This window comes from Pyrus communis, chromosome 10, assembly GCF_041283825.1.
Source record: "Pyrus communis isolate YQ-2024b chromosome 10, ASM4128382v1, whole genome shotgun sequence".
NCBI classification, from domain to species: Eukaryota; Viridiplantae; Streptophyta; class Magnoliopsida; order Rosales; family Rosaceae; genus Pyrus; species Pyrus communis.
This window is the reverse complement of record NC_142574.1, coordinates 30141600-30163686: the sequence shown is the minus strand read 5'-3', so window position 1 is coordinate 30163686 and position 22087 is coordinate 30141600. Positions and strand designations below refer to the sequence as shown.

At 37.1% G+C, this 22087-nt stretch overlaps 3 protein-coding genes across 5 annotated transcripts; 1 reads left to right on the top strand and 2 right to left on the bottom strand.

Moving 5' to 3' along the window:
- The first annotated feature begins 2534 nt into the window (after window positions 1-2534).
- Window positions 2535-7371, top strand: LOC137729766 (putative E3 ubiquitin-protein ligase RING1a). Its single transcript, XM_068468787.2, has 10 exons — window positions 2535-2855; window positions 3019-3061; window positions 4195-4253; window positions 4931-5012; window positions 5132-5252; window positions 5345-5386; window positions 5783-6313; window positions 6496-6603; window positions 6698-6907; window positions 7068-7371. Exons 1-10 carry the CDS (start codon window positions 2762-2764, stop codon window positions 7095-7097), a joined length of 1320 nt encoding a protein of 439 aa, XP_068324888.2. The 5' UTR covers window positions 2535-2761; the 3' UTR covers window positions 7098-7371.
- Window positions 7372-8077: 706 nt separating this feature from the next.
- Window positions 8078-9572, bottom strand: DYL1 (dormancy-associated protein-like 1). 2 transcript variants are annotated; one of them, XM_068467606.2, is made up of 3 exons: window positions 9401-9572; window positions 9050-9245; window positions 8078-8414 (listed from the first exon to the last, which is right to left on the bottom strand). In XM_068467606.2, the coding sequence occupies exons 1-3, from the start codon at window positions 9504-9506 to the stop codon at window positions 8375-8377; spliced, it is 342 nt and encodes a 113-aa protein (XP_068323707.1). In that variant the 5' UTR covers window positions 9507-9572; the 3' UTR covers window positions 8078-8374. The 2 variants fall into 2 exon arrangements, with proteins under 2 accessions (XP_068323707.1, XP_068323706.1); XM_068467605.2 differs by having other exon boundaries at window positions 9050-9248; window positions 9401-9569.
- Window positions 9573-14379: 4807 nt separating this feature from the next.
- On the bottom strand, window positions 14380-18044 carry LOC137729076 (protein FRIGIDA-ESSENTIAL 1-like). Of its 2 annotated transcripts, none has more exons than XM_068467899.2 (5): window positions 17618-18044; window positions 16858-17089; window positions 16470-16690; window positions 14828-16386; window positions 14380-14732 (listed from the first exon to the last, which is right to left on the bottom strand). In XM_068467899.2, exons 1-5 carry the CDS (start codon window positions 17883-17885, stop codon window positions 14703-14705), a joined length of 2310 nt encoding a protein of 769 aa, XP_068324000.2. In that variant the 5' UTR covers window positions 17886-18044; the 3' UTR covers window positions 14380-14702. The 2 variants fall into 2 exon arrangements, with proteins under 2 accessions (XP_068324000.2, XP_068323999.2); XM_068467898.2 differs by having other exon boundaries at window positions 16470-16699; window positions 17618-18016.
- Between the last annotated feature and the right edge of the window lie 4043 nt (window positions 18045-22087).

The window sequence follows — 22087 nt, the reverse complement described above, 5'->3', positions numbered from 1 at the left end:
AATAAATAAGTTTAAAGTCTTGTATTCAAATTACATGTACGAAGAATTCAATACTTAGCTACTATTAGTATTATTGGCTCGTTATGTGACTTATCCATATCATGCCTCTATAGTATAATATCTTTGTATAAAAAGAAGTGATATTTTGGTATGGTGGCATATAATTTTTAATCTGTTAAATACATTTTGAATATATTAGGCTATTTATTTTATTATTTTAATTAAACGATACTCTAAATTATTTTAATACGTAAAAGTTGAGATTTAGACTGTTATACATAAAATGTTTGGACTAAAACTATTCTAAGAAGATGAATGCTAAGAGAAATCTCTTAAAAATTAGACTATCTTTGTTCTCTTTATCATCTCACAGTTAACATCAATTTTTATACCAATATTATAAAATATTGTGCCGAAAATATGAGGTAACAGAGAGTCTACGAAGAGTCCCATTTCGAGAAACTCATTCATCCCAAATGAATTAATGAAAGTTTGTGTTGTTAACATAAATCAAATACTTTCTACAAAACAAATTAAGTGAATCCAATCATTTATATCAACTTTTTAATGAGTGGCCCATACTAGCATTACTCATTCCTTAAGAATTTGGAAGAGCTTTGCTTAAAAAAAATAAAAAAATTTGAATTTGGAAAAGCCTTGAAGGAAATTGTTATTAGCACTCCAAAAATCTCATTTTGCACTCCAAACTTTCTATAATTAGAAAAAAAAATACATTTATGAGGAGTGTAGAATGAGATTTTTAAAGTACTAATAACAATTCTCTGAAGGAAATGTCAACATAGAAAGATTGCTAATACAACAACCCCACCTTTTGAGATTTAACAAATTAGTGTGAAGTTTGTTTTCTTGGAAGATCATGCAAGGCTTACTATATTTGGTTATTTGACACTTTAAAGAAATATAGAATTTGGATAATGTTATTCACACACTTATTTTTACTTTCCACGCATAATTTATTAATTTCTATCATTTGATCTTCTTTAATTCATTCATTCTAATATGATAGTCGAAAATTAAGAAGGGTGTGTGAGAGGTAAAAAAATGTGTGTGGACAACACCACCCTATAAATAATGCTAAAGAAGCAAATTTGTAACATCTCATATCAACCAACGGAGAGGGGGTGACGTGCCTTATATGTACATGCCCACCTCGATATAGCATGAGGCCTTTTGGGAACTCACGAGCTTCGGGTTCCATCAGAACTCCGAAGTTAAGCGAGTTCGGATGAGAGCATTCCTAGGATGGATGACCCATTGGTAAGTTCTTGTGTGAGTTCTTAGAAACAAAAGTGTAAGGGCGTGATCAGGGCCCAAAGCGAACAATATCGTGCTATGGTGGAGTTGAGATTGGGATGTGATAAATTTAGTAAGGTGCTTTTATGCCTATTAATATTGTAACCTAGATTGTTGGAGTTGGTATTTATACTCACCTTTGCTAGTACTAGATCATCCATACAAGTTTAGAATCTTTAGTTTTATGGAATTATTTATAAATTTCCAATTATTACACAATAGAGATTCCATCACACTAGTATATGCCAAGAAAATAGTTTGATAGTATGCATCTTTTAATGATTGTTTAGGAGAGTATTGTCACTCTCAGTTGATAAAAAAAAAACATATATAGATGTCAACACATGTACCAATAATTCACATTTTACTTATTCAGATAACTCACAGTTCATTCTGTCAATAATGAGTAACTCTATCAATAACTTTTCAATGCTTAGCAATGATAAATTCACCATCTTTCAATGGATGTAGGCGCGTTATGCTGACACTAGCTATGATTTTACTGTGCCCGAATCAATGAACTGAACTCTAATGTAATAAGTTTTTGCGAATTCAAATTTAAAACTTAGATTTTTCAATCAAGTATTTAGCAAAAAAATTCAAAACCAAAACAAATATGTTAGACACCATGGAACCCAAATTTAACACATTGATAGTGGACTTTTAATTGATATAGGGATAGTTTAGTAAGAAAAAAAAATAACAATAACAATAACAATTTTTTTTTTTTTTAAGTGTAAAAGGGATAAAGAACAAAAAGGGCGTCCTGCAAGTCAATGGCAATGGAGAGAAATTTAAAGTAACAAGAAAATTCAGGTGCATTTTAGTTACAACTTACAACTAGTAAATTTATATTCGTCTATCTTATAGAAAGTTTGATAACAATAATTGTATTGTTAAATAGCGTAAATTTTATACAAAATTTAACTATTGTAACGAACTATTATATCTTTATTTATAAAATTTAACCGTTGAATTTTCAGATCATTAAGTAGTGCAACAATCAAAGAAAACTAATCTACAACGAGTTTTTATTTTTATTTTTCACTACAAATCCAGAAATTGCTAGCAACTCAACGTAAACCCCAAAAAAAAAAAACAGAAAAGTAAAGCAAAAATGGAAGATATATTTACCATATTACCCCTGTATGTACACGTGTTGACTGAATACCCAAGCTTGAATTGTCTCCTTTTTATTTTATTTTTTTTTATAAATAGAAGAATTTTCGGTAAGACAACGAGCCTGTGAGAACCTCTACCCCTCCGCCTCTCTCTCTCTCTCTCTCTCTCTCTGTGCTTAGCCACACTCCACCACCACCACCACCCACCACCGCCACCTTCATCCTTCTCTCTCTCCTCTCTCCGAGACCACCACAATCAGCTCACAATTTCACTCTCACACGCAACCGTTTCGTTCCTTGCTAAATTTCCGCCGCAAACCAGAGCAATGCCGGCACAGAAGCGCACCCACGAGGCCATGGAAGATGATCTTCCGCAGAACTACCGAGAAAACAGCCACGAAACGCCGCAAGACGAAGAGGGTACGTCTTATTTCTTCCAACTCCAGATTCGTCCAACCCACTGCATACAAACACCGTACACGCACGTTTCTTCTTCCCCGTTACATGGTTTTTGGATTTTTGCTTTCTCTGATTCTCTGTGCCGCTCCTTCATCTGTTCTTTCTCCTCCCTTTTGCTCCTCAGAGTCCGATCGAAGCCCGTTACAGAGCACCGAAGAGAAAGACGAGTGAGCCTCTCTCTTTTTTCTTCATTGCTTTTCTCGCTCTTCTATTTATGGTGGTCGTTTCCGTTGATTGTGTAAGTGTTTGATGTTTGAATGCTGTGTGTGATTTGGGATCTGCATGCTTTTCTTCGTGCTGGGTTTTGTTTTCTTTTGTTTGTATTAATTGAGCTGTTGCTGGGTTTGAGCTGGGTGGATTGACGTGTGTATGCGACTGTGAAAGCAATGACTTTTGGGTTGATGTGGGTTTTCTCTTCCTTCTTTCTGGGATGGATTGCTGTGTTTGGGTTGGGAAGAAGGTTGGTGGAGTTGGTTTTTGGATCTTTTGAATTCGAGCTTCAAGTTCCATCGTGCATGGGGGGTTCAAGCATGTTGCCCAATCTGGTTTGCTCATTAGCTGCAGATTCTGATCCGAATTTTCGCTTCGCTTCCTGTCTATTGTTTCAATGATTGTTGGGTCATTTTGAGCAGAAATTCTCACTCTCTCAGTCTTGCTCGATAGTGTCTTGGTTTTGTTGGTGCTTGGCCGAAGGAGCAAACAATCTGCTTACTATACTGGGTTCTCATTGTTCTGCTAAACTTCCACAGAAAAGTGTTTTACTTACAGAATATTTACCACCAAGCTTGCTAGTTTTTACTCGTTACATATAATTGTTGCCATGTTTATAAAAGAAAGCAACTAACGTACTTATTTTCCTTTTTGGGTATGGTAAACAATGGTGACAATAACGTGAATATGCATGCTGAATTGGGCATTTGTACGCTTGCAAAAATGCAACCCCACAACATGCAGCAGTTTATGTTTTAGTTTCGATATGCATGTGTGTTCTCCAGGCTCGTAAAATGATATGAAAAGTTTCATGTAACGAGGGATTTATGCTCGAGGATGAAATCAATATTTTGAAAAGATCAGTGATTTATTTTATCTGATCTTTCTGCAGAAGCTCTGTACTTTCATATTTTTTTTTTCTCTTTTGTGCCAGCCTCTGTATTTCCCTCCTAGAAATTGAAGAACGGAAGACTTGACGCAAAACCAAGCAAAGCGTGCAAAAAATAAAACTTGCACATAGGGCAACCTACATATTATACGTTACATCTGCTCTATGCTAATATTTTCTTTTTGTTGGTAATGTATACAGATTTGTCATAGTGAAATTGGCAGAAATTCGGAAAGAAGTCCAGTGCCCTATCTGTTTAGGTATGTCTTTGGGATACTAAATTTTGGATTATAACTGAATCAATATGGAAAGTAAAGCATTTTGATCTCTTCTGGTTCTATTTTTTTAAGTGATTATTGTTGGGTACCAGCTTAGAGTAAAGCTCATTATCTATTATCAAGGGGAGGTTGATAGTTCAGTTCTAGAACATCATAGTGGGTTTGCATGCTGTTATGTTGCAACATTGATATTAGATTATCTTGAAATGCCACTGTCTTAAACTTTTCTGGTATACAAGTCAGAAATACTGGTTTTATTAACTTGTCAGAAACCATATATTGTATGAACCACTTTGTCATGGCCGAAACATCAGCTACCTAAAAGCAGCCTTATTGATGTGCTAAAACCATTCAGATGGTCTTGATCTATATCAATTGTGCAGGCTGAAATTAATGTACAAATATCGAGAGTTTTCACATCCAAGAGTTCTTCATTCATATTAGAATTTTTCTAAAAACTGAGACAATGAATCAGACTATATAAAGTGAAGTACTCATCGGTCCCTTTTACACTCGTACATTGTATGAGACCTCACCAAAGTTGTGGGTGCGGGCTAGTCCTTTTAAGCGTTTAACTCATAACCAGAACCATAGCTGCATGCTTTCCTTTTCATTTGCATGATATAAGCATCAGCTCTTGTGCTCTTTGGTATCCATAGGGATCATTCGGAAAACAAGGACCGTGATGGAATGCCTGCATCGCTTCTGCAGGGAATGCATTGACAAGTCCATGCGCCTGGGGTATGCTTTAAACTTTTTATACATATTTTGTTTGATGATGTCACAAAGTACTAGATAGTTTGAACTCGTGGCCTGATTTCTCAATCTAATATTTAGACTGGTAACTGGTTTCGCTGCAGGAACAATGAATGCCCTGCATGCCGCACCCATTGTGCTAGTCGTCGCTCTTTGAGAGATGACCCAAACTATGACGCCTTAATTGCAGCTATATATCCAGATATTGACAAGTATGAGGAAGAGGTATTATGATGCTGATCATCTCATACTGTGAATTTTATTTTTTGTAAGTAACATTTTAAATGAGAGCACTGATAGTTGATCATCTCCTGTAGGAATTGGCCTTTCATGAAGAAGAGAAGGCTCGCAATAAGCAGGTGACTATTTCAGTTTTCAAGATTCTGTTGGGGTTAATATGTATATATTTTAAATGGAAGTCAACCCCAAATACAGAAAACTGCGAATTATTCTAGTTTTCTCGTGCAATTGATGAGTTCTCTGATTTTGTAAAACCCTGTAATTCATTGGAACTTTGGTTAAGACTTGATTATCTACTTGTATGTGGGTCTTATCTGTGTCCTATTACCGAAAATAATGCAATTTCCACATAACCCTTGATGTGGTTTTAAAAAGGTATTACACTAGAATCATCGTGTTTTCATCATTTAGGTGTTACGTGTCACCAGGAAGTTAGTGGCAAAACTGTACAGAGATTTCTTTTTGTTCCTAGTTTTGTTGCTTCGGGTGCTTGATTTTTGAGCTTATTTGCACAGATCCAAGCTTCCATTGCCCAGACATTTCAACGACAAACCGAGGCACTAGGAAGGAAACGAACAACAACTAAAGACACTGCAGCTGCACTTATGAGGAGATCACGGGGTAGCTATCGAAATGCGAGGGGGAGAAGGAACTATAGAAATGTTGCTGAACATCATGGGTCCGATGACAATGAGGATGTAAATGGTAATGATGGCGGTAGAGATTTGTCTTCTGGTGATGAGCACACAGAACCAAGACCAAAGAGATCCAAAAGATGGAGAGGAGGTCGATATTATCAGCCCTTGTCGGCAGCTGCTAATGCAGATAGTGATGATGAAAATGATTATGAAATGAACAGATCAGAGATTTTGGGTGCTTCTGTGGGGCGTGTTGGCAGCTCAGAGAGGCTTTCCTGGGGAAAAGGTGGCATGCGGAGTCATACACGGTATGGCAGTTCAAGTGGTGGCAATGGTAAAAATGCCAGGACCATCCGCCTCTCTAGGTTGGTAGAGTATCTTCGAAACTCGGGAGATAATGATGACGAGGTAATTTAGAGTTTAGGCCGACAATCTCATCATGATTCTTCTCTGATAGGGGACTGAGTAGTACCCTTTCGAGATCACACCTGCACACACACTATGTATATATGTGTATTTAGAAATTTTATCTGGCAATCTGCTTCTGTACTGTGATGATTGGATCAAGCGTTTCTCATTTTTTTTTTCAGTTGGACATCCACCTCCTGCTTGTTTCTTTCGATGAGCAAAGAATACCAAGTTTGCAGCGGCCATATCTTTGCTGCCGGTCTACCCTTTCAGTTGGACATTTATGTCAGGTAATTCTTCCACTCACTGCATCTTTCATTTGGTAGCACTTCACCATCTGAAGGCTTCCATCACTATACTGAAACTATATTTATTTGTATACAGTATGTAGCTCTCCGAACCGCTTCTCAAGCCGAAGAAATTGAAATATACTTGGTGAAAGAGCTGCATGCTGAATTCGGTCATTCAACTGCCACCAATATTAAAATTTCCAAGTCACTTGTTCTAGATTCAAGCAAAGAAAACCTGCAACTTTTAAAGGAGGAAGAAACTTTGGCAGAACTTAGAACTCACAATCTCATTCCGGGCTACCTGGTGAGCACTTCCTTCAAAGTTCCCACCATTGATAGTCTATAGAGCTAGCGGAAACTTGTGCGTGACAAAGGCGTGCTCGTTAAGAAAGAAAAGTTTAGAGTTCTAAACAATTCCTACACTTCTTATAGTATTGGTGCTAATTTGTGTGTGATTTTTGCAGATTTTGGCATATCAGAAGAAATGGAACTGAAGCCGAAGATGGCGAAAAATCTGTAAACAAATGGTTCTACCTACCTCCTTCTTCTACCCCTCTAATGTTTATTTATAGTTGTCACTAAGCTGGCATATGTTGTTGAAATGAAGACAGTGTCTGTTTTAGAAGCTCGCCAAGTACACAAATGGTGTGAGCAATTTAGATGCAGATGAAAATCGCCATGTCATGTTCCGAGCTTGTTACCAACTCAACTCTTATATTATGGACTTTATGGATTTCCTTCGAGTCTTCGAAGTAGTCTTTTGAATCAGGCAGTATACCAAAGTTGAAAGTACACACTACTCTCTCTCTCTCTCTCTCTCTCTAGATTTACATGCATTGCGGGACCGCCACCAATAATACAACGTGTGGGGAAGTTAAAAAGTAAAGGTAGTGCATTATTGACGAGAGATGTTACGGTAGGTTTCTGAAGAGATGGGTCGAGAATGCGACCTAGCTGAAAACTTGAAAATAAAAATTTCAATCAATTATATTATGATACTTGATGTATTGAATTATGTACTTGACACGTTGAAAAAAAGAAAAAAAAATCCTTATCAAAGGGTAATTTCCCCTTACAATGGGTCCCACTCACCAACCTCAATGTAATGATTCAATTCCAATCCTCTCATTATCCATTCACATTAACAATAATACAAGTTAGTACACTACATGTTATAATATAAGTGAATAATTTTTTTTTATAAAATGCCGTTTTACTTGTATAATAACATCCATATAGCAACCCACATTTTCGATTTACTAAAAAATTTCACCTACGATAATCTCCACCCCGTTGACACCACCAACTAATAACCCAACATATTTTGTGAGAAAGTTAAACTGTCTTAGTTTTTTTCTTTTTTACAATGAATTATTAATTTGAAATTAACGTATTTAAAGGTATAAAGTCCTCTCAATCCTGTTCTAATCCCGCATAGATAAGATAAAACCACATAATTAAGTGCATCATAACATTTAATAACATAGAAAAGATATTTATTTATTTATTTAATACGACATCAACTCCTCACCACCATCCAACGGTAGATCTGACCAACAGAGAGTCATCATCACCGCACATGTGTTCATACAAAAGGACACCTAATCACATTGCCATCGGAAGCCCTAGTTACAAAATTCAAAAGGACACCTAATCACATTGCCATCGGAAAACCCTCCTTTGGGCACGTGGCAAACACGAGATCAAAAAGTACACTATTTACATGCAACCCCTGGTGGCTGCTGGTCCATTCAGTTGTTTGTTTATCAATTTAACGATGATGCTTGCTCCTGGTCTCCCCACTGTAGAGCCTGTGAGATCAGATCGTACGTTAAAAGATTAAACCCATGATAGCAACAAGAAAACATCCGGATTTAAAAAGAATTTTTATAAAAAAACACTATCGGTATTGTTTACTTTAACGAGAAATTATATTTTTATACTTAAAAATTTAATTTTGATATTATTTATTTTACCTTTTATTTTATCCTTACTGTTAAAATTTAAAGTTTTCAAACTATTTTAATTAGTTTTCTAGAGATTTAAACCCAACAAACAGATCCTTGATCTACGGCTTAGATCTGCTGATGTTAATATTAGAAATCCGCAGAGACAGAACTAACCACAAATTTGTCTGGAAAATAGAATGAAATAAAGGAGTTTTAAAGATAAATCCACAATACTGTTTATTTTAACAAAAAAATATTATATTTTTTCACTAAAAAATAATACTATTCACTTTACCATTTATTTTGTCATTATAATTAAAACTTAAAATTTTCAAATATTTTCGTTAGTTTTTTTATAAAATAGACAGACAATAAGCAGTACTTATATAACCACGGTACATACAGTATCCTTATTGTGTCTTCTGGTTCTTACTGCGATCAAAAGTTTGTAACCAGTTCCATGCGTACGTTGTTAGGGTTAGGCTACGTATACATACCAGTCGTAGACAGTGGGAGAGTTGGGCTGTGGCTTGTCGAAAACCTGGTTGCCCATGGATTTGGAGGCAAGGTTGCTACCTGGGTGGAAGACACTCCTCCAAACGTTGTCTTTAGCACGAGCAGATACTGGTGTGCCTGGGGTTCCTGGTGTTGCCGGGCTCATCGGCATCGCCAACTTGCTCGACTCTCCTTCCCCTTCTACACATCACCAAATTAATAATTTTTAAAACCCAAAACGAAAACATCTATATACATAGCAAGTAACATATTAAGAAGCGGTAAACTTCGTGTCACATAGAAACATGTGCGATCGGATAAGAAAGAACGAACGTCGTGCTCAGACCGAGTACCTTTTGCGTTCAAGGGCTTAGGAGACACCTTCCTCAGCCTGCCGAGGCCGCGTTCAGGCTGAGGTCCGGCGACGATATCATCCCAAAGCTTTTCAAGAAGAACCATTTTTGCTCTCTCTCTCTCTCTCCCTCTCCCCTCTTTCTTTCTTTCTTTCTTTCTTTCTTTCTGATGGTCTTTGGGTCTAGATGGTTCTATTTATAATACAACTTGAAGCTAAAATATCTCATCTCTCATTAAAATTGTGCTAATTTGCCATCTTTTGTTTTGCTACTTCCAGCTGGTAGCGTTAACATTTAATCACGGATTATTGCGGGCAGTGCGTAGGGTAACGATTAGGGATAGTGTTTTGTTTTCATACCCATTTTACTTCTTACATAATTTTATTAACATTTAGTCATTGGTCCCTTTTAACATAGGTATGTAATCTAGCGATAATTGTGGGATGATGGCTATAGGAAAAAAGAGGGTAGAGAAAAGGCCGGAGGAAACCAACAACGTCATTTTCGGATTCTTTTGGTGAGGATTTTGTGGATTTATAAACCGTGTTTATTCATTTTATATCGTATGATCAATTTTGTCAAGTATTGTTTATTTTTATTTTAAAATTAAAATATTCATAATGATTGTTAACCCCACAATGTAAAATAAAGAGACATAATTTACGCATTTCTAGATTCTGACAGCGATGATCCGGACTCCGAAGGAAATGGATAAGAATGAAGACTTGGTAAATGTGGGTCCCGCCAAAAAATATCCATCACATATCTAAATGTGAGTTAGTCTTCACAAGTGTACGCTCACTTTACAAATAAATGTCCTATTCCTCAGAGCAATGTGGGGCCCACACAGTGATGGGAGAGACAGGGCTCAGATTGACACGTTGGAACCTCTCTCCGATTGAGTTGGGAATTTTGTTGTGAAGTAGACTAAAGTTATATTAATTAGTGATATTCATACATTCTATTTTTACGTCTTATTTTTATTACCGTCCGATGAAATTACAAAGTTAATCTCATTTCAGTATTGTTATCATCAATAAATGCAAGAGCTGCTTCAATGAGCTTTTTAATTGAGTTTTAAATTTAAAATTTAGAGACAAGTTAGCAAAATCTTAGTACAAACAATTAGTCAGTCGTTGCTCGGATAGCATTGTACCTAAGGAATGCCAAGTGCATATATACCCTTGCTTTTATTGTCATGAAAACAATTAGGTCATCCCTTCTGCATGACAAAATTTGGCAGACCTAAGGCCCAGGCCCAAAACCCACCTTCCAAATCCACCTCTCAAATCCAACTAATAGACTCGGTTTCAAGGCCCAACAATCAATCCAATTTTGCCCTTTCAAGATCATTCATTCACACGAAAATTAATGAATACTTGAATTTTGATTATTAAGTTAGGGCAAGGTTTTTTTTTTTAGGGAATCTTAACGAAAAGCTCTTGGTACTGTCACTTTAACAAAAAACCACATTTTTAAACTAAAAGGTCAATCCTGGTACTATTCACTTTACCCTTTATTTTGTCATTTTCGTAAAAATTCAAAGTTTTCAAGCCATTTCATTAGTTTTCCTTTTTATTTTATTTTTATATATACAATGTTATATTCACATTAAGTGATAATAGAATAAATTAGTACGGCACTTATCATTTACAAAATTCAAATCTAAAATCTCAGCTACGAGAAAGTTTTTAAGAGAAACTAAAACTTGCACATCTATTGGAGGAGAGATTCTTAAATATGCCAGCACAAGGGCTCGTACGTCACATGTTATTATACAAGTGAATGACAGTTTTTTTTTTTTTTTTCTCTAGTGTTCCTCATGTAATGTACTGCCGGACGCACTGAAAATTTTCTCCTATTGGAGAGAGTTGAGATCCCTATTTTAGACAAAGACCACTCCGCCAACAAAACCATTAAGCTAGTTCTTAATTAGGCGATTTAATTTAATTAACATTGCCATCCTCGGTAACATCAGCTTCGTAAAGCAAAGTTTTGTAACCAAGCATTAAAAAACATGTTGAGATCATAAACACCAGACAGAACTTCCATGGAATCTGGAACCCTCTTTCTTTTTTTTTCGATTGTCTGGAATCTTTTTCTTTAAGGTTTTACAGTCGGCATCCGGCCACCCCACAACCACATTATATAAAATTATAATTTCCCCAAATTCAATACCACCTTTTTATTTCTTTACCTTTGACACCGGCTAATTCTTTGGTTTCATCCACGCCCATACCCTACAAGCCTACAAGTTGACTGGCATGCTGAACCTCAACGAGCCTTTGTCATAATCAAATATCAAACTCATCACAAATATATAAACTTGTTTTTAACTATATTTTTGGAACTTCATTTTGATCTTACTTTTCTCTCTGTAACTCAAAAACCATCCCTTTATTCCCTCAAACTCAAAACTAGTTCTATTTAACTAGTGGACTCTCGTCTCCCTGAAACTTGTAGATTGCATCTTGAAACATATGTGGAACCCAACCAATTAGACTATACCACAAGTGTAATAAATTGATTATAAATCTTCATTATGTGTTAACATTCAACAATCAAACAATAAAAGTTTAAAAGAAATTGAAGAGATGAAAAAAAAAAAAAAATTGATTAGCTTACCCAAATCAAAATCGAATTTTGAGTTTTTATAAAGACGAATTTATAAGTTTCAGGAGGCAAAATGGTATCAAAATCGAGTTTCAAGGGGCAAAGTGGAGCGAACTATGCATTTTAGGGAGTAGAGGCGAGTTTTGAGTTATAGGGACTAAAGTGAGATTGAAATCGAGTTCTAGGAGGTGTAGCTAAAAATAAGCCAAATATATATTACTTTGACATTTATGTGAAGTTGAACTTGAACGACAAAAAAGACAAAAAAGAAATAGTTAAATCCACACCTGTTCCGCTTAACCAGAACTGTATATATAGAACCTGGAAGCTTGAAACCATGAAGCATCATCGAAACAATGGCTGCCGGCCTGCAAAATAAGATTGCGGTGGATGTTGCAGCCGATAGCAGTTCGCTCGATTCCTTCTCGTTCGCTGACCTCCTGTGTGTTCAGGATCAGCAATCCCAGTGCCTTCCTGCTAACAAACCCAATCAAATTCACAAACAAGGCAGAGAGTTTGAGTTTAGTTACTCAGAGTCCATAGTGACCGACCCAATCGAGCATTACCCGGCAGACCTGTTGATCTCGAATGGTCAGATCATACCTAAAGCAACCGCGATTGAATCAACACAGCGTGTGGATACAGACCAGCTCAGCATCAAAGGTCCAGTACGAGCAACACGTACCAGAAATATGAGATCAACTGATACCACCGGTGTCACAGAAGTATATGCTAAGCCACATCCAGAATCCAGAAACCAAGAGCAAAAGGAGAAGCCTGCAACCAGATCATCTTTCGGCAAGAAAATGTTCAAGTCATTTGTCTTCCCTTGCAATGCATGCAAAGTTGCTAAGCCAATCGAGGGAGCACATAGAGTGTCGGGAAAGTCACAATGATATGAAGCTCCTTTTCCTTTCAATTCTTTCTATTTCAGCTAGTCAAAAGTCCATAAATTAGTAGAGAAGAAACTTAAGACTTCGAAGTGAGGCTTCAATATAACCTGAGTCTGTTTCACTTAGCAACAATCAATAAAAATTCAGACATGAATATCTTTTCTCAAGCTCTGATCACTAAACCACTCGATGACAGATTCTCAACAGTCTCAGGTCCCTTAAAGTCACTAATATAAATCTGTTTTGCAGCAGTCAATGCCATAAACCGATAAACAGCCCCGACTTCTTTATAATCTAGTTCACGCTTCATCATAATGACACAATGCATTGTAAAGAGAACTACAAAAAGTATAATTCAACCTACACGGGAAATTATCTAACACCCTACAGGAGTCATGGCATCTCAGTATCATTTCCCTCTTCTTTTACTTAATCCTAAGTCTTGATCATACCAGGACTAAGCTAGTGGTTGAAACAGGTTAGGCCCTTGATGCTAAGAAAATACTTTGACTCGGGTTGAGAAATCATACATCTGGTCGAATCTACCTTATTCTAGAGATGGGAAAATGGAAAAGACACTACAGCATGACTGATTTTACAATTTCTGCACACTGAACCTGATTTAGTTGCAGGCTTGCAGCTATCAGACCTCAACAACAATCGCATATGTAATCTATTTTCCCAAAGAAAATCGGGGTTTTAGGACTCCATGATGATAAACTGATCTGTTAAGGACAAATACAGGTAACAAGGTACTAGGACATTGATCTTATTCTCCTATTATTATGTACACCTTAGTAAAGAAAAACAACTGCCTTAGCTCAAAGGGTTCGGCCCTTTAGGCAGTGGGTATCGGGTGCGAAATACAGATATTAACACTTGAGAATAGAACTCCCAAAAACATTTTACATAAACAATGAAAGTAAATTAACAAAGTATGAATTAACGGCATGTCAAAAAAAAAATGAGAGTTTACCTCAATCCACAAATATCTTCAAATAATGAAACATTGTCCAGAAGAATCTGAACACCACAATTACAGATCATTATAACCAAAAATGAGGATGGAGAGAGTAAGACTTCAAATTACACATATTATACATCAACTTGAATTTCATAAATTTAAAACAAACATCTTCAAGCATCTATAATATCAGAACCATACATTTTACTATCCTAGAGTAAAACTGCCACTCTTCCAAGTTCTTTGTAGGCAGTAAAAGAGTTTATGCAAATATACTGAATCAAGATACCAAAATTTTGATCAATTACATATCCAGTGTAACTTGTGGAAGACTAATGTACAAACTGTAAGCTCAACTAGAAGGGTCACATATGGGTGATCATTAATTCCCAAACCAAAAGGTCTCATTTTACCATGTCACTCCACAGCGCCTCTGAATTGAAGCAGCAAAAGAATTGAAGACTGACCTTAGAAAGAATAAGAACCAGTATTCAGACACTTTGATAAAATTTGCAAAGATCCTCAAGCTGAGTTAATTCAAGCCTAAGGCAATCTTCCTTGCATAAAAATGAAATGAATTACAACCGTTTTTCTATACACAGACTAAGATAAGTTCCAGTCATGACACCGTTTACGTCAAAATATATGAAATGTCAGTAACAGAACTAACTTATGAAACAATAAATCTTATAAGAAAATTAACAATTTTCTACAAAAGCTCAATTCTGATTATATAAAACAGGGGATACTAAACCAAACCAACTGTCCATGACCTCCAATTAGTAAACTGCGTAGGAAAATTTGCAAGAGAAAAATCACTTGGCCTAACATCTCAAGATTTTCCATATTTTTCAACATATCCCTGCAATGAAACAAGTGGCTGTCAGATTACACTCAAAACCCAATATCTGCTTCATCACATTATCATCAAAAAATTAAAGGAAAAAAAGGGCTAACCTCAACAAGCTTTGAGATTTTTGGACGGCATGCAGACAGGTATTGCTCAACTGTTTCTATGGTAGATGGGATTTGATGGGGCTGAAAAGCACTGATAATCTTCTCTACTGCTCTCTTAACTATCATGTTATGTGCATCCTTGCTGAGACTACCTTCGCGCCATTTTGGTTTTAACAATTCTTTCACTAAATCTACAAGAGCCGCACGGAAATTCTTCACAGCTTTTGATTCTTGCTGTACATCTCGGTCTGTCAAATGTTCACCATCCACTTCATTTTTTTCTCTAAATCTACCTAATTCTGTGCCTTCTTGGTGTCTAGAACCATCACTTTGATGTCTAGAATCACCAGTGGCACTACTGGCTTTATTTTGTTTTGTACTACCTTTGGGATGAGGAGGGCCCAAGGGATTTTCTTCTCCAATCATGGTTCCATTTTGGCAGACAGCAGAAGTCCCCGCTGTCTCTGCTTCAGTTACAGGGGAATTATGGTCACGTGTATAGCAGCTATTATCTAATACCTTCTCATGATACGTATTATGTGAAGACATAGAGTTTGTATCACCATCACAACCTGGCCGCGTGGTCCCACTAGCAGATTCACCATGTTGCAGATGCAATTTATTCCCACCAGTTGCCCCTTCAGGATAGAAAGAAGCTTCACCAGAGATGTTAGCTAACTTTGGTAACTCAATGCTGTCACGAAGAGGTTCATACTGCCACCCCGAAGATGATAGAAATGCATGAGGAAGAATATAAGATGGCCGGAATGGCACAGACGGCTCCCAATCATTTGAAGAAAGTTTTGTTTTAATTTCAGCAGAGCGCAATGACACGGTGGTCGGCAAACTTTTCAATTCAGAACTAGAGAAGGGGGAAGAGCTTTTCAGCAAGGGAGACGATCTAGTAGAAGAACGGTAATCCCTACTTTGATCAAAAAGCTTAAGAGTATCATAAGGACTTGAATCAAGATTGGAATAACTAGAAGGCAACGAAAATCCAGTCCAAGATGAAATACGGCTAGTTGGAAACAAGGCAGTAGTTGAAAGATTTCTTGAGCTTGAATTCAAAGCAAGGTTCACAAGTGGGGAACTATGGTCACGGTGCATACGCTGGCTCCAAATTCCAGCTGGTTCCTCCATACTGCTCGAATGTGAAGAGTTCTTCCCTATAAGGTACTTTCCTGATGATGAAATAGATCCAGTTGAAAAAAATCCAGGCTCAGGATGCAAACTGCTAATGAATATGGATTTATCTTTAACAGCAGGCCAATTTCTCTGATCATCCCTTTCTATATCCTTAAGTGACGAGAGAAAGCCTGTATCATCTTTGGATGAATGCAATTTCTTTGCATCAGTGGACAACCCCACATTTGACTCCTCTCCAATAACTGTTGGAAACTTGCGCTTTTCATGAAACTGGTGCTGTCTTCCTATGTGTTCCAAAAATTGGATCTTTTCAGAACTGAGATGTGAAGAAAATGCAAAATCATTTCCACTTGAAGAAGCCAGAGGGTCACGAAAACCAGGTGACCTTGATCTCTCAGTAATGTCTCTTAGACCTGTTACAGTAGAAGGGTGTTAATAAGAATGTCATAGGAGAGTACTTTTTGACATCTATACCCAAGAAGATAATACAACATACCTTCATCAAGCTGGACTTCTCTTGTAGAATTAGCAACATCTCCCTCAGGATGTGGTTGAGAACTATTCAGATTATCTTTCACATGGAGGAACTTACAAGAACTACCTCTAATGCACCAACCCTTCGCATAAAAGTCACATATAATAGCTGGGCGCTTGCTTCGACCACTAGTCTCAGCAGCAGGAGACACAGTTGTGGTCCCTGTCTCAAGAGCACCTGACCTGAAAAACCTGACAGTTAGTGGGATGGGTATAAGTTTGGTTCAAAAGGAAAATAATTAGCCACCAGGTACACACGTTAATCCAACACTCAAGTTTTAAAAATGCACTGGCTTTGGCTCTAAGATAAGAAAAATTTTAAAGTATAAAGGGCCAACATACCACCTCACCTTGAATCCATTTGCTTTCTACCATTCCTCTGCTGCATGTCCACTTGTTTCATCTCATCCCCTGGATTCACAACACTTCTAACCTCCTCACCTAAATGATCCCTAATCGGGATGGCATCAGCCATCTCTTCCCCGCCAACTCTGCATGAGCTGGCCGCTTTAGCATCCATAATCTCACTATTACACAGATGACCATTGACCTCATTCTGTAAGTGTACAGAGGTTCTCTGGCCTGAAAGGATTCCAGCATCCTTGTTAGCAACCATATAATCATCTTTTATACCAAAATGTTGGTGAGAGATAGAATGCTGATACGTATTCGATAACAATCAAGTAAATCAAGCTATCATTAAGCTAAATTTTGGCAGTAATTTCAATTAAACCGGAACATTCAGCTTTCTAGATAAGGGGGTAAAGACTGGACCGAATAACGGGTTGACATCGAATCAAGTAGATGCTTTACCTATAAGCTCAAACACGCAAACGAAACTTTTCCCATACTCCTCAAACTCCAGTTCCAAGTTTACAACAATTCTTTATAACCCAATTGCATCACATAATTTTCCAAATTAAGCTAAAAAGGCACAGCATTGAAGTATGAATTGCTACAATCAAGCCATAATTAACATAATCAATCCAAATGCATAGCAAATTTGAATTCAAACAAAGCAAAAACACCGATATCCCAAAAAAAAAATAAAAAATCAAACGAATTTTAATTAATTTAAATTGAAGTAGGTTAATAGAAGAGGTAAATAACCGTTGTGATGATCATGGGATCGAATTGGTGAATCTGAAATATCCATATCCACTTCAACCCTTCCTTCTAATTCGTCTTCCATATTCTCTTCCCCCTCCGCCTCCTCCTCCGCCTCTTCTTCTTCCGCCTCCGCCTCCTCTTCTTCCTCTTCTTCTACTTCTTCTTCTAACAATTCGGGGTCTTCTTCTTCTTCTTCTTTTTGTTCCTCGATGTCGGAGCCGGAGAATTCGGCCGGTTCGGGAGATTGGTCATCGGCGCTCTGAGGCATTCTGAGTGCGCGCCTGTGTAGGTTGGTACGGTGCACCTTCGTGTGGAGGTTTGCGGGGACGCTGAGACTCTAAGAGCTTCCTTCACTGATCTCCGTTGGCTACAGAACACATGGCATTTCGGATACGTGTAGTGCTGTGATTAGTCGAGTACAAAAGTCATCCCTGCAATGTGATACATGTTGATGTTAAGGATGGAGATTGTCTGCCCTCCGCTTACCATTCCCTCCTATTTGAGCGGTCACGATTAAGTTACGTTAATATTTTGTATTTATATTATTTTTTATCTTATTACTTCTATAAAAAAAATTAATATAAAATGTTAACGTGACTTAATTGTGACCGCTCAAATAGAAGAGGATGGTAAGTGGAGGGCAGACAATCCTTGTCCATATGTTAAACCATTATTTGGAGATATATAATTACTGGCTTTTTAATATAAAGATTTGACATGTTTATTTTTAACCGTTTAATTGAATAAATTGAAAATAAATCATCGATAAAAAAAAAAAAAAGTGCGTCAAAATATTAGAGATGAATAAGGTGTGTGGATAACATACTGCGAGTAATGTTGAAAGGCCCAACACATTTCAAAGACCAAATAGTGTTGGATTCTACATTATCTTTTCTTAGTAAAGCCCACAAAGATTGAGAGCCTTAATTTGAGCCCATTTTTATTTTAGTGGTTCACTGACGTGGTCTTCTGAGAACCGTTAGATTAGTTAGATGGCTATGATCTCACAAAATACACACTTCCAGAAGGCAGAAGAACCCAATCCGCTTATAATGTACCCAATCCGCTTATAATGTACCAAGACCATGATTAAACAACGGAGTAGGATTATCTTCTTTCCTATTCCCTCATTTCCTCTCACACATTATTTTTTTTATCTTATTGTCTCTATAAAAAAAATCAACATAAGATTTTGACGTGACTTAACCGTGACCGTTCAAATAGAAGGCGAGGGAAGGAGAAAGAGATTAGGAGGGGAGAGAATCCTCCTCCTTAAATGACATACTAAACTACTATTGACTGGTTGCTCATGCGTCCAACACTCCTCCGTCTATCTCTTTGTGTATCAATTGGCATCAATGAGATATCATGTTCTTATTTTTAGAAAGAAAATCAAAAGTGTTTGGGGTTTAGTGTTTAGAGTGGCGAGTTCGAAGCTCGCAAATCCGAAAGAAAAATCAAAAGGCACATGAGTGTAGAGAGTTTTATCGAAAAAACGAAATTTTTTATATTTTCTTCTTACATATATTCTGAGTGTGATCACAAGCCTCTCATTATCTTTTTCTTCTGGCATATATTAATATAACGATCGATTTGGAGCCCGTTTAGTGAGAGATAAATGAATTTGATTAGTGGTGATGGGTGATGTTAAATGAGTCGAGGTAATTCTTTTCTAGTGCAGTAGATATTTGATAATTGGATTAAATTGCACCCGTGTGGCGTAGGCTTGGCATTTTAGATCAAATCCGTTAACCTAACTCATGAGAGCGGTCGGAATATATAGTAAGTGTTTCAGTATTTCGCAGAGTTATACAGCTAGAAACATACATCGATTAGCAAACAATTAACATGCTCAATGTTTTATATAATGTTGTGTAACTGCAGTGGATACATGTCACCAGAATATGCAACGGAAAGGCGATATTCAACAAAATCGGATGTTTTTAGCTTTGGTGTCATACTGCTAGAGATCGTTAGTGGCAAAAGGAACAATAATTGTGATATTGAGTGTCCGTCCCTAGATTTGATTGGACAAGTAGGCAATTCATTAAACTTCTAAAATATGTATGGAATGATTTACCAATTTTTATTTCTGAATGTGCGCGCTAACATGATCCTAATTGCATCGGATTTGGAATATGTGGATGGGGGAGCAAGCATTAGGCATAGTTGATCCACCTTTGGATCAGCCATATGATCATATCCTGCACACGAGGTTTCAAGATGCATTCAGATCGGGCTACTTTGCATGCAAGAAAGTGCATCGGATATGCCAATCATGTAGGAAGTTATTTTCATGTTGAGTAATGAAACAACTCTTCCCTCTCCCCAAAAACCGGCATTTATATTTGTTTGGACCCAAATTTACACCATCGGTCCGTGCAATTAAGGCCGTTGAGTAAGCATAACTCTCAACCATTGGATGGAAAAGTGAAGATAATTTTGTTATTGTTAAAGGATAATATTATGGTTTTTATTATAATAATTATTTTTTAATATGAATTATCTGCATCTTCTTAAACCAGATAAATAGGATGCGAATTATATCCCAAGCAAGCAGTACAGTTTGAATTGATTTGGGATGTCTGACGGCACTTGGAAGCTAAAAATGAATTTGAAATTCATTTGATCAGGATGTATGCATGGATGGGTTTAAAGGTGATGGAATTTGATGATGTGATAAGCCTAGGATTTGATAGTCTTGGATAATGATGAGATAAGAAAACTAGGTAGGCTAGGCCTTTCTGCATGGTGATGGAAGTTATCAGATGAATTTAAAGGTTCCTGATAGAGGTTTTTGATGAGATAAGAAGCCTAGGTGGGCTAGGTTTCTGATGTGATAGAGCCTAGATAGGCTTTATTTTGTTTGAAAAGTCACGAAATCTGAAGGATATGCCTTGGCATTTGACACAGATCAATTTTAATTATGCGAGTTAGAGTTGCAGTTGGACTCTACAAAGTTATCAGGTCGTGTCAAGCAAAAGACAACCACTATAAATACAGAGTCGCATGCAACATTGAAAGCCCCCTCCAATTCAACACACAAACTGCCTTGTATAAATTTTCGCTCTACTCGAAACCTCTCAACAACCTCGAGATTTTTATATTCTTCTTCCTGCTGACACATCTTCAATTTGGATAAACAACACTGTGAAGTCAACTGGCGATATCTTCAGTTTGGATAATCAACACTAGAGCCGTAGAATCAGTCAATCAAAGAGCACCTTCAGTTTGGATAAACAGCATTGCTTTTCAGTCGACTGATTACCTATCCAAGTCTCGGTCGACAAGGATTTTCGAGTCCTTGTTGGTAGAGGTCATATCATCAGCCTTCTCGGCGAAGTGAAATGTTACCAGGTTACTACATTCGGTACATTGAAAGCCGAATTTGATATTGAGCTTCGCAAAACTAGTCGTCTTGTCTTCAGACTCTAGAACTCGAAGGCCGAGACGTGTTCCTTCCTTGGTCGCAGTTGCGAGATCAAGAAGTCAGCAGCGAGTCCAACACACACAACATATTTTACTCCTCGGCCAAGCTCGGCCGACGAGTTGGCACGCCTCGCACACAACTGAAGGATGTAGTTAGCTAATTAATTACTCGGTCTGCACGCCAAGTAGGCTTGGTAGTTCAACAATATTACAATCCAGAAATCCAAACTCAGCAACATCGCAAGGAGAAATTTGTTCACTAAACGAGTTACCGATAACCATGACTGAAGTGCGCTAATGACTTAGGGTTGTACATCATATTCAAAGAAAATTTCTTACAACCAAGAGCATGATGAGTGGTGGTGAAGATAATTAGGGGATTTAACACTTTGAAGTAACAAATATAAATGTATTTATCAACTAGGGTGAATCGTACCATATCAACCAAGCTCTAAGATGCATCCAAATTTCCCAGCTTATGTGTGCAAAAGTATGCCACTGACAGGCCAACAATACATGTCCGCGGTTTTTTACCAGGCTAGGTAATGCAGAAGCGGCTCCTTCACCAAAACAACGAGCATTTTTATTGAAGAGGAGTTATAATAGTGGAGACCCATCACCTAGTTTTTTATTAATTTTTATTATTATTAGGGAGGTTTAACAAAACATTCCCGGTACTGTTCACTTTTAACGAAAACCCACATTTATACTTTTTCTTGGTACTATTCACTATACCTTTAAAAAAGGTTTTTCATTAAAATGGAGGTTTTTTTAGACTTTTCGTTAGTTTTCCTTTATTATTAAGGGGATGGGAGGTTCAAAACTGTTACAACAACTTATGAGAGGGGCAGTTTCAAACCTAAAACGCATGGGTGAAAACCTAACATCCTATCCACTAGGATATTATATCACATGCAAAATCCCCATCACCCAATACCGAAGAAGAAAATTCTTTAAAGATGTGACATGTAGTAGCATATAATCTCGCTAAAGTTAAACTCTTTAATATATTTTGAGTGCTTTGACGTGTAGGGAGTCAAA

Excerpts from the sequence above, each read along its gene's own strand:
- LOC137729766 (XM_068468787.2), top strand. The coding sequence starts at position 2,762 with ATGCCGGCACAGAAGCGCACCCACGAGGCCATGGAAGATGATCTTCCG. Across the intron at positions 2,856-3,018 it reads AACGCCGCAAGACGAAGAGG|AGTCCGATCGAAGCCCGTTA; the intron begins GTACGTCTTATT and ends TTTGCTCCTCAG. Across the intron at positions 5,013-5,131 it reads GACAAGTCCATGCGCCTGGG|GAACAATGAATGCCCTGCAT; the intron begins GTATGCTTTAAA and ends GTTTCGCTGCAG.
- DYL1 (XM_068467605.2), bottom strand. The coding sequence starts at position 9,506 with ATGGTTCTTCTTGAAAAGCTTTGGGATGATATCGTCGCCGGACCTCAG. Across the intron at positions 9,249-9,400 it reads TAAGCCCTTGAACGCAAAAG|AAGGGGAAGGAGAGTCGAGC; the intron begins GTACTCGGTCTG and ends GGTGATGTGTAG. Across the intron at positions 8,415-9,049 it reads TCTCCCACTGTCTACGACTG|GCTCTACAGTGGGGAGACCA; the intron begins GTATGTATACGT and ends CTGATCTCACAG.
- LOC137729076 (XM_068467898.2), bottom strand. The coding sequence starts at position 17,885 with ATGCCTCAGAGCGCCGATGACCAATCTCCCGAACCGGCCGAATTCTCC. Across the intron at positions 16,387-16,469 it reads AGAAGTCCAGCTTGATGAAG|GTCTAAGAGACATTACTGAG; the intron begins GTATGTTGTATT and ends CTACTGTAACAG. Across the intron at positions 14,733-14,827 it reads AAATCTCAAAGCTTGTTGAG|GGATATGTTGAAAAATATGG; the intron begins GTTAGCCCTTTT and ends GTTTCATTGCAG.